Source organism: Plasmopara halstedii (genome assembly GCF_900000015.1).
Source record: "Plasmopara halstedii genome assembly, contig: Scaffold_2881, whole genome shotgun sequence".
Taxonomy (NCBI): Eukaryota; Oomycota; class Peronosporomycetes; order Peronosporales; family Peronosporaceae; genus Plasmopara; species Plasmopara halstedii.
In genome coordinates, this window is record NW_020189786.1 from 800,665 (window position 1) to 814,687 (window position 14,023).

Here is a 14,023-nt window from a genome sequence, read left to right on the forward strand (position 1 = left end):
ATTGACATCATATCCGAACAGATCCAAACTAGTACGCTGTGCTATACTGCACACAGAAATAAGGCATAAATTAGCGCCGAAAGTACACCTTGTATTGTTTCCTGAGCATCCGTATTATTGTATAAAATATTCACTACAATAGTGCGATTCCAGATTAAAAAAGGGTCAATACTCTATTGACAATCCGAAGAGCTGAAAGTAATTGTTGTGGTATGTAAGCCTTTTATACTGTCCCATCCTATATGATGATGATTCAGATCACATACGACTCTATGGTTTTGGCGCACCTGCACAAATAATTCGATTAAAAGAACTATAGGCGAGCCGATAGTTCTTTTACGATGATGCCCACGAACTGCACATTTGACTGTTGTATCAATGAATACACTTGCTTATACTACGACTTTTAATGTATTGCATGCTACCTATAGTTCCTCAGACATTTTAAATTACTCGGCATGAGTAAATGACTAGAGGTTGGACACCATGGCGCAGCATCAAATCATTCAGAATTTCGTGATATTGTAGCACAAATCATCTAAGATCTTACAACAACAACCGTGTGACAGTAAATCGGTTTGATTGTGCAAAAGAACCGTAATGAGCATATAAGCTTGAAGGAAGTCGTTCGAAAGTTTAATTGAATGTGGTAAAGCTGGTTGAGAATATAACTTTGAAAAGAGGTCATCAAAAGGACTGACGCTGGACTAGTGTGTGTGATAGTAAGGGTAACCACTACAAGAAAAGATAAAGAATGAGCCACTCACTGGGACTGTACGGTCTGCGACCCCACAACACAAAGCAATGGCTGGTCAATTGCTGCTTGGTCGTAAAGGTGTTCATTGAATGCTGGGAAGAGCGCCACGGCTATGGACCTCAGATAGCACGCACGAGTGCATCCTCCAACACAGGAAACAAAGCGTCGTGATTCATCGAGAAGGATTTTGCCCACTTAGTTTTGTCTTTGCATTTTTGCATTTTTGTTGTAAAATAATTTTAAGCTCATTCTGGATTTTTGCTGGTCCCAGATGAATCTCTGGACTTTAGCCGGAACTCTCCTCGCGATTTTGCGTGTGTGTTCTGCTCAAAAAATTGACCACGACAAAATCAAACCTATTGAAGAACACGAAGCGGTCAATGTTACAGAAAAACTTGCTTTCAGGTACAAGCCGTCGCTGGCGGTTACGATTATATTGTGTGCCGGGTATCCTGCTGTTGATTCCGATGGCAATTTCTCTGGTGGACTTAAGCCGACAAATGGAAACAACGGATGCACGAATCCTCCACTGGGTAGTCAAGTGTATGTTCGTATTCGGAAGTACAAGGATCTGTGGGCCATCATGTATGTTTGGTACTTTCCAAAGAGGTTTACATCTCTTTGGCCCAAAGCTCGTCATGACTGGGAGCAAGTGGTTATATGGATTGATGAACTCACAGAAACGCCGAATGTTAAATTAGTTTCTGCATCTTACGGTGACGATTACTCAAAATTTGTCCCAAAAAAAAGCGTGGATTCCGGCCCGACGTTTCTTCTTCGAGTTGAAACATTTGGACCTCCAAGTTTGACCATTACATTCTTTCCTGAAGATTATAATCTTCTTGACTATTCTTCTCCTTATTACATTATCTTGTGGGAGCAACTACCGGAACCAGCTCGTGCAGCTTTGAGCGATGACAACAATTTTGGAGATGCGAAATTTCCGCTCAGGGATGATCAAATCGATCAACATCTTGAAAAGGCGTATCAGACAGAAGATGAAAGAAACGAAGACCGTTGAATTGATAGTCCTTATGTGAATATTTCTTTCATTAATCAATAATGTACATCACTTTTTTCCGTTTATTTTCAAAAGCTCAGAAAATTGTGTGTGGCTATGATCATGTGATAACAATTCAGCTGATGCTGATTTGTTGGTGTGAAAAAGCTTCTTATGCTCCTGTGTCTTTGACCTAGCATTGTCATAATTAAACCAGTTTATTTTTTGTAATGATGTACGATGTTAATCAAGGACAACACTTGCTAAGTACCCCATATTGATCTATAAACACCGAATAGACAGGCTTCGTGGTTTAAGAGGGTTGAACCCTCAAATATGAAAGGATAGCCGCCACATCATAAGAGCCTCTGCAAGTCAGAAAATGTTTGGACATTACGAGAAAGTATAGGCGAGTTATGATAAATAAACAAATTATTTAAGCTGGCTAATCTGTGCTCATTTTCTAGAGGAACACATGTAAAATCTGGACATGAAAAATTGGAAGCTGCAATATCGCTCTACAACTAGGTAATTACAAACAAATTTTCCATGGTTTCAAAAGCTATCTATTTCTCAAGGTACCATTATTAATGCAAAATTTCAAATTTCAACGTGAAATTAAATGATCATTACTACAATGCCGAATCTCCTTACCGCTGGAAGACGTCATATTGTTATGTCGTTGTTTCATCTGGAGTGCATCTCACTTTAGTTAATTGTATTGACTCTTTGTTCATCAAGCTGTTCTATAAATTAATTCAAATTGATAACAAACTTTTTGTCATCCAATTTATCATACTTAAATACACGGTAACCACTTCAATGCCTTTGTGTAGAATCTTATATATCATGGTCACAGACGTGCATACATGAATCAATAGCTCAGACGTAAAAAGAAAGTAGTGTATATAAGAGTATAGACAATTTTGTATGTATGCTGTGCTTGAGTCTAAAAACCAAGAATAGAATTTCTGAGAGGACGTTGGATAAAGTGTGACCAAAATGGTAATTGTCTGACATCGCAGAATATTAGCCAAAGCCAAATCAATTTGATTTTTTTTTGGTAACATGCATTTCTGTAGTGATTTGTGATACAGTCTGTTTACGATTTAAGGACGCCATCGGTGCAAAACTGTTCATGTTCTTATAACGAGAGGCTCAGAAAATTATAAAGACGGTACTTTGTGAAAAAAGTGAGCTAGCTGGCTGATTTTGAAGATTTTCCATAAGTGGTTTTCGAAGGTCAATCAATTGTACAACTCACGCCATCACTTTTAATAATATTCACAAGGTTACCTCCGCCCGCTGGTTGTGCAGCTAGAGGGTGGTTACTTGCGGAAGACTCGCCCAGTATCCCAGCAAAGACGACCTTGTGAGTCGAGGGGGAAAGTGACTTTTGACACCACCTCCGTGCTCTCCGCAGTGAAAAACCAAGATCTCTGGCTGCTTCAATCCCGCCTGCAGCATCTCTCATATATGCGTCATAATCACAGCGATGTCGTGCCCACTCTGGCTATGCGCGAAAGCGTAGACAAAGATGAGTTGGGACACGAGCAGTGAGAAAGGCCCGTTTCACCTACGGTGTTTGACAACTCGGATAATCCGATATCCAAAACATTGACTGCCCGGGCCCGAAGCTCGCGCCAAAAGCGCTTCTGCTTCCTAGCAGAGGTGGGCTCATGACTCATCAAAGCTCCATCAGGAGGCGTGCGCATAGGGCCAAGGCCATCGAGCTGATATAAATCCATGGTTCACATTGTTCCAATTATCCATACCAAGGACGAGGTCATACCTTGCATCCTAGACAAGCCTAGGCAGCGTTCCACGCTATCAAAGTAAAAAAAAACGAGATCGACAGGGACCCTCGCTACTGTGACCCAAGTCCCCGTCGCTAAGTGAGCAGTGATTGTTCCACCGCGCTTCCAGCGCCTCAGTTTAAATCTGACTTCCTTCGATCATAGAGCGTCAAGCATGATTGCCCGAAGCACCAGAATTGATATGGATTTTTCATGGCTTATCAAAGCCCTTTACGGTCGCTTTTTCGACCAGTAACCCGGCTTGCACACACGCTTCGTGATCAAGAGCACGGGGTCTTCGGGTCTGGACCCTGCTCTATCGCATTGAGACTCAACAATACTCAGTTCACCCCCAGTCACCCGCGCCTACTCGGATTTCTCGTTTTTCCACGTCATACCAGATTGATGAGAACCGGGACGTTGGTTCGACAAATTTGTGCGCGCTTTGCGCATGAAACAATATCCGAGTGTGACAGGTGTCTCCACAAACAAAACACCGTCTGGTGTTTACCGCTGCTCAGCAGCTCGGAGCTCTGCCTCCTCTATCTACCATCAGCTCAGGCCCGCTCGACGAGCTCTGAGGACATACATTCGGACCAAGTCGTACCGACGTAAAATTGAATTTAGCATTCAATGCTATGTTTACCGCTTCTTCACATGAAGACGGTTGCACACGAAAGACTTTTATTCTGGCCACGTCAGCACGGAGGCTCTCCATAAAGACGGTCACTGCGACCACCTCGAGGAGAGGATCTGCTATCACGGCAATAAGAGCTCTCAACTCTTGGAAAAATCCACCAACTCCTTCTTGCCCTGTCAGGCAGCTAGGAATCGCGATCTCGAACGATATGCCTGGTTAGGCGGCTAAAAACTCGCAGAAGATGACGCTTTAGCTCCGTCCAGGAGGGAGACACAGCTTCAACCTAAGCACCGCGCGTTAGTGCCCATTCTCGCGCTCTGCCCCCGAGCTTGAAGATAGCTAACAATGCGCGCTTTTGTTCGTTTTAGATAATAACGGATGTCATGGCCATCCCGGACTCTCTTAACCGGAGCAGGAGGTCCTCTCCATCCTTACACTCGAAGGTATCAACGATCCCCATAAGCGGCCAGAGTCGGAACGAATCAACCGTCGTTGACGGTGGCGTCATAGACGCAGTCGACGCTGACAGCTTCTGCTGTAGATGCTTTAGCGGATCATTTTCATATTTTGAAGCGCCTCTATGCGCGCTCATGGCCTCGGGCCCTTGCGCAACAAGGTGCTCCACGCCCTCAAGGCCCAGCATAGACATCAGCTAATTGAGCCCGTTCTGCATGCCCTGGAAAAAATATGAGTATTTCTCCATTCTTACAGAGGGTCAATCTTAACAACTCGATCGTAGATTGACTACAAGTGCGACCAAGTGCAGCGGGGCTGCCGTAGCTGGAGAGCTAGTAACATCAATTAAGGGTAAAGAGAGTCTTCCGTTCGAAATTATTAACTGTATTTGAATATTTGAGATGCGGCATAGCCGCCAATATTAATGTGGAAAAACGTAATTGATATGCATTATTACTACTGGCAATCCTGCCACGTAGTGGCTTTTGTTGTGGTGTAGCCACACCACTGTGTGAGTACACCAGCTTGTGTAATGCTCTTTCATGTACAATCTCACCATCTTGTGAGACCCGCCCTTTCATAAAAGGGTATGTGTAACCCCGTTACAATATTCGTTAATTTAGTGTCTGTCGGCATATAATTTATCATCCCTTTCAACAAGGTGGATCCCACCACATCCTATTGTTCATCTCGATCCGCCGTTACCATCGAATGTCATCATATATATGCAAACGACCACACATATCGCATGTTAACATCTTAGCGAGCTTCACTTCGGTCGCCTGCATAAAAAGTAGTCTCGACTATTTGAGCTGTTAAAAAAATTAATGAGGTATCAAATTACTGTAGCGTCATCAATTTAGAGATATCAGTTTGCAAAACTTTGCATGGAATGGTATTTTCAAAAGCTTGATGCACTTGTTTATATAAATCACACCATGGGTGGGGAGATCCTCATAGAGAACTACGTTCCCAAACAGATACAAATACAAGTGTTGCGCATGCAAGGACTTACGCTTTAACTTAAAGACGTTACACTGGCACCATGTATCTGCTATTGATACTTTTTCGTGGTAAAGCTTTTTTGGTTTCATATTCTTTATAATCTATATAGTCTCGATTACTATAGCAGTTTGACAATTGATTAAGACCTAAGAAACTGGATGAGTATTAATGCGAGATTGTTACCGGGCGGTTCCGAAGACATTATCATATGATCATATTTCGAAGAAGACAAGATGTCATTCAACGATTAAGATTTGCCGAGATTTGGCGTTGATTCAAATTTGTAGTGGCTTGCCACACGATGCAGCGAAACTTCTCGTCATGATTGATATATTTTTGCGTTGCGATATATCTTGATAGGCTTGTACTTCAATTGTATTTCATCTGATGCTGAAATGCAAAAATGATCAAGATCACGGATTGATAGCAACATAGATACAAACCGCATCGACGTTATATTCCGCAAAGAAGGTTAACCAGCTAGCCATCCTCTGCGAGAGGTGGGGCGACTGAGTCGCAGTGCATAGTGACGAACTGCGACTAAAGACATCATCTAGTGAGCTTCTTAGACAGGTAAATGGGACCCAACGCTCATGCACACCCGAACAATGCAATATTAAAAATTGTTGAACGATTTGATATGAGAGATTGCAGCTTTTGGACCTTTCGTCGCCATATTTTGATATTATCGAGACCAGAGAAAGACAAAAGTTATTCAAGCCAGTCTACTTGACCTGGGATAGGTGATTAAACATTTGATGCTCCATCTCCATCGAAAATACTGGTTTCTACGTATTAGGCGTTGGGTTGACTAGTACTGCCACCAAGTGCACCGAATTTTTCCGTGCAATTTGCTCAGAGGAAGCTTAAAGTTTCAAAATCCGGGTTACAGCTTGCGCTTTCGCTTCTACCACGAGCGTAATCGAGTGCCTCTACCAATACTTGGAGCTTAATTAGCTCTGATATTCTACTAGCTTATAGAAATATTGCCCATACTGCTTAGAATGATACATTTTACTATCTCTTGCAAAAAATCAAACTTAATTTCTGACGTGTGGCTAGATTCCACGGACCCCACCTCTTTGGAGGTTCGTCATTTTTATAAATACCGAAATTTCGGGCAATAATGAATATGCACGAATACACCATGTGGAAGGTGACTTTTGTGCAAGAATATCCTATTATACTCAAGACGTTTGTACCAAATGGAGCAACATCACTAAATTTCGGTACTTACATTTTTGAGATCTACACAACGTATGATTTGTAAACAACCAAAACAGGAAATGCTCGAAAGAACAATTTTACATCGACTACGCTTACAAGAAAAGCAGTTCAGAGGAGATTTAAGCCGATATAAGTTGATGCTTGTTTTGGCAGAGAAGCTTCATCTACTGGACCTATGATATCATGTTCAATAAATTTGCGACTATTTAACTGCCGTTTAATATGTACTTGCGATAGAAGAACTTTTTGACGTTAACTCTCCAAAGAAATAATCACGACGATTTTCTATTCATATCAATTTGTCTATTGTCCATGCAGGTGTCATCGAAAATGACGATTGTGGGCCGTTCATACTACCGTATTTTCGTGATGCTGTGCACAAATTTAAGAATAAAGAGCACCCTATGATGCTTTGATTCCAGTGCACCTGTGCAATGATCACTTTCAAAGACAGGCGAGCCAATACGACGATGATGCCCAGAAATGGTAAATTTGACATCCGTATTAATGGCGATGTTCGCCTATACTGCGAAAGTATCGCATGCTGGCTATACTTCCTTACTCACTTAAATATTTCTCTGCGGGAGATTATACTAATTTTTGCTATCGTACGACAGTTGTTGGTTGGGCACCGCGTCGCATATTACCGATTGCAATTTTGTAACAATCAATGATTAAGGATGTCTTACATAAAACAATCGTTTAGCAGTAAAATCGTCATAATCGTGGTAAGAAAAAGCCGTCATCAGCATATTAGCTTGGACGTAGCTTGTTAAGGATTTGGTTGCATGTGGTAAGTTTTAGTAATATTTTAGACTAAGAAAGCCATCAATAAGCGTTGGGGTTATCTCTGGGATTATACCACTGAATGCAGGGTAGACAGGCGGATGAAGTCGTAGTAAACCTGCTATGGTAATGACCATCACATCACAGTAAGTGATTGCTGTCGCAATGACAGTCGACAAATCAGGATATAAAATAGTGTTCCGTGTTTATAAAATGAATGGCTCGGAGGTAGCCAGTAGTTTTCCAGACTAAGAACCGTATATATTACATTCCACATTTTACGATCTACTGTACAACTCAGCAGGTAACAGCCGCAAGAATACTCAAGCCTCGCCATATGTCATCTAGAAAGTTGGAGGCCTTCTTGAAGCGATGACTATTTCCTCTGGGAGTTTGCAAAATGGTTGACCCTAGTTTACTGACATACGTTGAAGCTGTGAAGCTGGAGGCCGACGTTGCGGAAGCGTTGTGTTTAAATGGCATGGGTGTGCTCAAGATAATCGCCCCCGGAACTCCGATGAAGTATCAAACAAAATATGGTCGGCTCACACCGCTATCCCGGCATGGACCACGCTTTGCGGGCTCAACACCCGAATGACGCTCCGCAACTGTGTAGCGATTACGATGAGATTAAACGAGTTCGAGATTTAAAACGGCACTGTGATGGCATAGCGTAAAATTTGATTAAATGAGCTGATGGTTAAGCTTCAGAGGCTGTAAGAGACCATTGATGCCGCGCGATAGCTAGTGTTACTGGTGATCATTTTCCCAGCGAGGTATGAGCTGATGTTGTCAATGACGTCACGTTCATTTATATGGAGAAGAAACTTCTGGACACACAAGAAGCAGGAACTCATGTAGTGCGCATTCAAGCTATATGCCGATCGGATCAAGAGTGGTCAAAGTACGGTTGCGGCGGTGGAATCAAGGTAAGTATGTTAAGTTAGGTAGAGTTGGACACTTGTAGCGGTACTAACCTAATCGGCGCTGTGCTGGGGACGATGATGCTTTGTTTGCGGTGGTAGAAACTGGGCGTGTTAGGTTAATCATCGACAGCGAGGCTACGTCACGCATGACGCCTCATCGATGTGATCCTTTGATTATGAGGCTTTAGATGTCGGTGCTGAAGTCACCATTAGTAAAATCATAAAACTGCGAATCTCAGCAATGGGAAAAGTAAAGTTGACTGGACCAAAAAGCATGCAGACTAAGATGGCTGGGGTTCTACATATTCCAGAATTTGACAGGTAGTTTTACTCCGGCTCGATCGCAAAAGCGTTTTCCAGCAAGTATGTACTGACATCCGAGCAATATTTCTTACCGTACTTTATTAAGCATAAGAGTGAGGCAGTTGTCAGGTGGATGCGTTTGACATATTCTACGCACACCAATAAAAACAACGGTTAACGAGCTTACGATTGGGTTACGGGGTGAAGTTCGTGAACAGGAAGATTTACGAGTTTTTCGCAAGTAACAGCATCACGCAACAGTGTAAGAGGGCGTTGTTCACAACAGTCCCACAAGTAGAACAAGCAAACTTGTGCGACCAGAAAGCAATTATCATCGTAATAGGAGACGGACATTCTCGACTTGGAGACAAGTGGAACGACTTAAGAACTTGAAGGAAAAATTTGCAGCAGAATTAAAGTGAGGTAATCGCTTTTAGCTGAATGCAAAATACCAAGGGCCCTTCGAGGTCTTACAAAAAAAAAATTGGGCTTCTTATTCGTATACATGAGATCAAGGGTGTACCAAGGTTGAATCGCAGATTGAATCTATACGATATCTTGGGTGTACGGAGCTTGGATTTGAAAAATCTTGAACTTACACTTCCCGAAAATATCCAGTAGAAGTGACCAGCTTATACTACCCACTTCGAAAGACAGAGACACGTCGGTCTTGTCACCAGTACAGATCTCCAAAACGAACCAGCATTTTTTATCTCACAGAATGCTTGTGACTTCATAAAATATGTCACTTATGCATTTAATTATACCATACTGAATTCTCTAGATTTAATTCCTCATCATGCATAGAGAAGGTACTATATATGTACTATATGTACATATATAGTACCTATGCGTAATAGCTAAGTGTCGCCCATTACATTATCTCATCCTTAAGTCAAGAGTACAGGAAGTCAAAAGTACTTGGTATAATTTCATTTCTTTCGGATCAGTCCACCATCCGATCAACAATGAAACGATCAAGAGAACAGGCTCCATTAAAGAGCGTTTATCACCTAATTGTCGAAAGTAGCCCCAGAACGTTTTGACGTTTCCCCCGTTCTCAAGCGAGCTGGAGATGAAAAATTCTACACGGAACGTTTCTTCCATTTGCGTCAGATCAAATTGTGACGATCCGACCCAGCCTATCGCAGCTAAGCTGGGCTTTTGGTGGACATTTGTCTGCCTGTAGAATAAGACCAAGTTGGAGCATCTGCTTCGCCAAGTCCGCGCTGGCAGGACTTCCAATCAGTGTGTTGCCTCTAGCAGCACTACAAGCGATTCTCGTAGCTGCGGACTACTTCGGAAACATCGAGCTCGACGGCCCGACGAGGATCCCACTTGCCCGAGCATGGTGGATAGCCGCACCACCGAACTCCGTAGAAGCGTTGGTAGTTCAATTGTCTCTCTCACGATAATGAGTCGATCGATCAGCGTGATCGACAATCGTCTCAACCACCCACCTACGAGTTACACGAGAGTCATACAGCGGAGGTGAGGTTGAACATATAAACGGTTGAGCGACTCTTGGTAGCCGAAGAGCGCTCATCACGGGCAAATCGCGGCATTGCAATATCGTCGCTCAACACTTGAAGATCGATGCGAGAGCCTTTCGAACCTTGTTGCAGAGCAGAACCCAAAATTCGAAGTTCTAAGTGATGATTCCGCCCAATGTCCGGCTTCGGAGTCCCGATTATAGTCACGGTTCTAACAGGATCATGATGGACTTCTTCGACTCCGGTTGGACGGGGAGTCTCGTGCGTTGATTAACAACCTCCTATTGCGCTCTATCAAAGAGGCAGACTCCTAACAGTAGGTACTCCTTCGTGAATACTTTTCTCGCCTTCACGGGTTGGAATCAGTAAAGGAGTGATCCTTTGATGTCCTTCAACGCTTATACGTTGAGAAGAATCTCCAGAGTAAGGAGTTGGTTGCTCTTTGTGTAAAATTGGACAAAAAATCATGATCAGCTTGATAATATATCAAAGGTATAATAACCATAGCCTCCCACTAGAGTATAAACCTCGCCCATTTTGGAAGTGGATGCGCTACAAATGAACACCATAGTTCACATAAAATGGCGGCTGACCTGTCAAGATATGCTTTGAGTTGTTAAATTCACATCACTATATAACCGACGCAGCGTAACTGCACAGTACATCTTCTTGGACTCGATTCACACGCTCTGTTGGACCGTCCATTTGAAGGTGTGCCACTGTTGACATAAAAAATTTGGTGCTCAATAGTCCAAACAGTGCACGCCAAAACTTTGACATGAAAATGGTGTCTCGGTCCGACACGATCTAGATTGGAAAGCCATGAAGACGTAAAACAAGGTCTTAAAGAGCTTAGCTATTTTCTCGGAAGAGATATTACTTGATACAGCGCAAGATGAACCATCTTGCCGAATCGGTCCACTAACACTAAAAAGCCGCTTCACCCATGTGTATCACACGGAAATTAGACATTCTCACAGACTTCCAGCTTTTGGTTGAAACTGCCAGTGACCGAATTGGGGGCTGAAAAGAACCCGATGGTTTCACTTTCTGGCAATTCTCACAAGTCCTCACATACTTGCGCACCCACTTCGACATGTGGGGCCGATGTTATTCCAGGAGAGACTAAGAAACGTTTTCTCACGATCGAGATGGCGACCCGAAGGCTTGTCATTGTACTCATATTAGGAAAATGACGCAGACCTTCTTCATCAGGAGCAACAAACCTCACTGTATCCCCGTTAAAGGTCGCATTGTACAACAATCTATCGTGTACTCCGAAACGGTGTACGCGCGATCGTGTGGGGACAGAAGACCTTGCAGTGCTCTCATATATTTGCGAAATTTCGCCTTTCGCTGGGTTACGCTTCAACGTCTTCTTGCTTGTCGACGGGAAGAAAAATAACACTTTGACTGAACTTGGAGGAGTTTCAAAACTCACGTGACGCATAAAATCGACGTCACCTTCGTTGTTGTAGGTCACAACTCTTCGATGTGTTTTGTTCTTGAACACTTATTTCATCAATACTACTTGTACCTACACGCAAAATATTTGACGGAAAACTCTTTTGGTAGCCACCTTGCTCCCTTGTTGGGATGGTGCTTCGCCTCTATTATCTTTATTCTTCATACTACTAGCGACCAAAGGGTAGGTCGCACAAGATGGTGTGACCGTACATAGGTGTGGAGTATTCAAGTTGGTGTACTCACAATGTAGTTTGGCTACACCGTGGCTTCTGCACATGCTTCTACGACAATTCGGTGTACATCCTGTGAAAAGATTCTGGCATCTCGCAACCCGTGTGAGATATCGGCCATGTGGTTGATACGCGGTTGGGAACAGAAGATCTTCCTTTGTTCCGCTTTAGGTTTTCATTTCAGATAACAGCAATCAAACGCAAGGTCGACATGATACTTTACCGGATGCATATCCCAACTAGTCCTTTTAACGTCTGATAAAAGAAAACATAAGCTTCAAAACCAGCTTTATAACGTCTGGAAGAAGTTTGGCAATAAATATCTTGCGCAATATAGGGGGTCAACAATTTTGCTAGAACTGGCTGCAAGCCGGTACTGTGTGACCTCGGCCGATACAACCGCAAATTCCTCGTCGGGGCACTGTGTACTTACGAGCAGACGGTTACGAGAACAAGGCAGATCTGTCTGAAACTTTCAACACGCCAACTTTAGGCGGTCCACACCATTTTCATCGGCTAGGCTGATCGTTACGCCATATCGCCCCTGCAAACATAACTCTTAGTCTATAATAGAAATGCCCGGAATGGTCTATCTGTCTGCGGAAAAGGCACAATCAATATCCGACGCAAAGTTAGCTATCGGTTTGATAGATTTGGTCTGCATGCCGCCATCAGAGAGAGAAATAATTCCTGCTGAATATTTTAATGTATACAAGCATGGACCCTAAGTGCACCTGGAAGTGAGGAGAGGTCCCGTAAAGATTTGTCGGGAATCTCATTCGGTGCCTTCACTTTACAGAATGAAAATTGTCGTTAGCTCGTGTCTACAGGAAATCAGGACTGCGAATGTTCGCTCCGTTTGCGAGTGCAAGTGCTCGGTAGCACGAAGGCGATGAAATTTCGTGATATTTCGTTAGGATACTCGTATTTAGTGATCCCGCTTGTAAAAATAATTGATCAGCGGTTCGATGACAACTTCTTGTCATGATATAGCTTTGCGTAGGCGTTTAATGGCGGGCTCTTGATAGCCCAGACGAGGTACTCTCTTGCGTGCACTACTACACTCGGCTCATTCTAATTTCGACGGCTATGATAGAAAAGTCAATATTGATTCAGCTTCAGCTTTATTGAGTGCATGACCGCGAGGCATTGCATATCCGGCTTTTACCACAAAGCGACCATAGGCCGAAATACTTCTTTATCTGGAACCAAAAGCTAGCCTGTGGTTTAAGGACTGTTCGTACGTGTAGTTGTGATATGATAGTGTGTTCGCCCAATGTGTGACGCTGGGTCCGAGAGGAACTTGATCTGCTGTCGAAGACAGATCAAAGCCTGCTCATCTAGTGGCGGTCGCACCACGTAATTTTCAAGCAGGACTTTGTTTGGACCAAGTCCACGTTGGCTCCAGCTAAAATCCGCCTTTAAAAATATGCAACCGTGTATAAGCGAGGGATTATTAACAAAGTTGAGAGCATAGCATCCATCTACACAAAGAATATTATGTTTCAGAAGCTATGTTTTAGTCTTGTACTCTTGTGTCACTCGCATCTTCTATGGACAGAAGCAGATAAAGACGCTTGCGCTTAAATTCACATGTACGAAGGATAGTGCACTTGATTTGGAAGATAGATACTACCAATTGCTCATGAGAGCGAGTGCATTTCGCTGACAGCGGTAAGCACTACCAGCGGTATGCGCTGGGAGTGGCTGGTGATGCTCCAAGGGCTGTCAAATGTACCAGAACATTTAATTGTCTTGAGACGCAGTTGTTTAGGCCCCACAGGGCGTATGCACAGACATACTTTGACGCCATTTTCGCTCACAGTCGTGCGGAGCACGGGAGGACGGATGAGGAGAACCACATTGTCTATCTAAGAGCTGTGCTCGAGTGCATGCGCACTAACAAACTGTACGCCAATGCAGACAAGTGCATCTTC

At 43.3% G+C, this 14,023-nt stretch overlaps 1 protein-coding gene across 1 annotated transcript; it reads left to right on the plus strand.

The window, feature by feature from the left end:
- Window positions 1–1,028: 1,028 nt before the first annotated feature.
- On the plus strand, window positions 1,029–1,778 carry PHALS_05247 (RxLR-like protein; the record flags this gene model as incomplete). Its single annotated transcript, XM_024718944.1, has 1 exon — window positions 1,029–1,778. The coding sequence occupies one exon, from the start codon at window positions 1,029–1,031 to the stop codon at window positions 1,776–1,778; it is 750 nt and encodes a 249-aa protein (XP_024584293.1).
- Between the last annotated feature and the right edge of the window lie 12,245 nt (window positions 1,779–14,023).